At 29.7% G+C, this 1,249-nt stretch overlaps 1 protein-coding gene across 1 annotated transcript in view; it reads right to left on the bottom strand.

The window, feature by feature from the left end:
- Nucleotides 1-957: 957 nt before the first annotated feature.
- LOC107485505 (BON1-associated protein 2) overlaps nucleotides 958-1,249 on the bottom strand; it is a 925-nt gene continuing 633 nt past the window's right edge. Inside the window, exon 2 of the mRNA XM_052260658.1 lies at nucleotides 958-1,014. Within this exon, the coding sequence (XP_052116618.1) occupies nucleotides 958-1,014 (57 nt within the window). The remainder of the gene's footprint in view (nucleotides 1,015-1,249) is intronic.

Below are 1,249 nucleotides of genomic sequence, written 5' to 3'. Positions count from 1 at the left end.
AAGCACGGAAATCCACAGGTGAAGCAAAATATAAAAAAGTACGGAGTCGTTCGAGAAGGCGGCAACGCATGGGTTTGCACTCGCCATGGTGGATGCCGGGCTCATGTATTAGGAGAGAGGGGAAAAGCAGAGAACCCTCGATTTGTTCCTAAAATCTGCGTTCTCTCTCTTTGAGTTTGAAAGATTAGATTTTTGAAATTTTTTGTTTTGAATTTGAATGTAGTGGTGTTGTTATTGATGAGTTTTTGAATTTGAATGTATAGTGATGTTGTTGTTGATGAATTTTTGAATCTAAATAAATTGTTATTGTTGATTCTGTGTTAGTTTTGTTTGTTTTTTTTTAATTAAAAAAAATTAGTATTGTTGTTGTTGAAGATTTGGGTGAAGAGAATGGAGAAGGAAGATTGAGGAACAGTAGAGTAAAGAGGGTGAAGAGGAGAGATGATGATAAATGATATTTTAGTCTAAAAATTTAAAAAAAGATAATTTTAAAACGTTTTTAAATATTAAGAATAATTTTAATAAGAAAAAAAAAAGGTCAAAAACAACTTTAATTTTAACCCAAAATCTTAAAAATGAAAAAAGTACTTCACCCTATATTTTTTTATGGTATTCTCTTCCCATAAATAAAAAACTAATCATCACAAATTAGATCTCAATTCTCTTATATTATCCACCAAGTCGATTTGAGCTGAACTCTTGGAGAACTCACTCTGTTCCTCAATTTTTGAATATTTCATATATATCACTACAAAATACAAATAAAATATCCACATACATTTTTATTTCACGAGAATAAAATCTTTTGATATTAAAACTTCATTAATTAAAACATAGAAAAACAATACCACAAAATTTATTATTCAATATTAATTCTTTAATATTTTTTTTATTTTATATATATATTTACCATATTCTCTAAGTCAGTATGTTAAAAACTAATTTATCCCGAAACTCTTACTTAAAGGAATTAGTGAGGTCACCATTAGTTCCACTCAAATTATTTGTGTAAAACTATTTACGCGCATCAAAATTAAATTATACATATATCCAAATTGTTTGGCACAACAAGTATGCGAATCCGTAAAGGAAAAAAAGAAGCTAAGTTTGCAAAATTTCAAACATTATTATAGGTGCTGCTACCATAGCTGTTCCACCCAATAGGAACTCCAACAACAACACCACCACCACAAGAAGAAGAAGAAGTCGTTGCCCCCATAGTAGTCCCTCTCAATTTAAACCCACAAGG

Source organism: Arachis duranensis, chromosome 4, assembly GCF_000817695.3.
Source record: "Arachis duranensis cultivar V14167 chromosome 4, aradu.V14167.gnm2.J7QH, whole genome shotgun sequence".
In the NCBI taxonomy this organism is placed as follows: domain Eukaryota; kingdom Viridiplantae; phylum Streptophyta; class Magnoliopsida; order Fabales; family Fabaceae; genus Arachis; species Arachis duranensis.
This window is presented reverse-complemented; position numbering and strand designations above follow the sequence as displayed.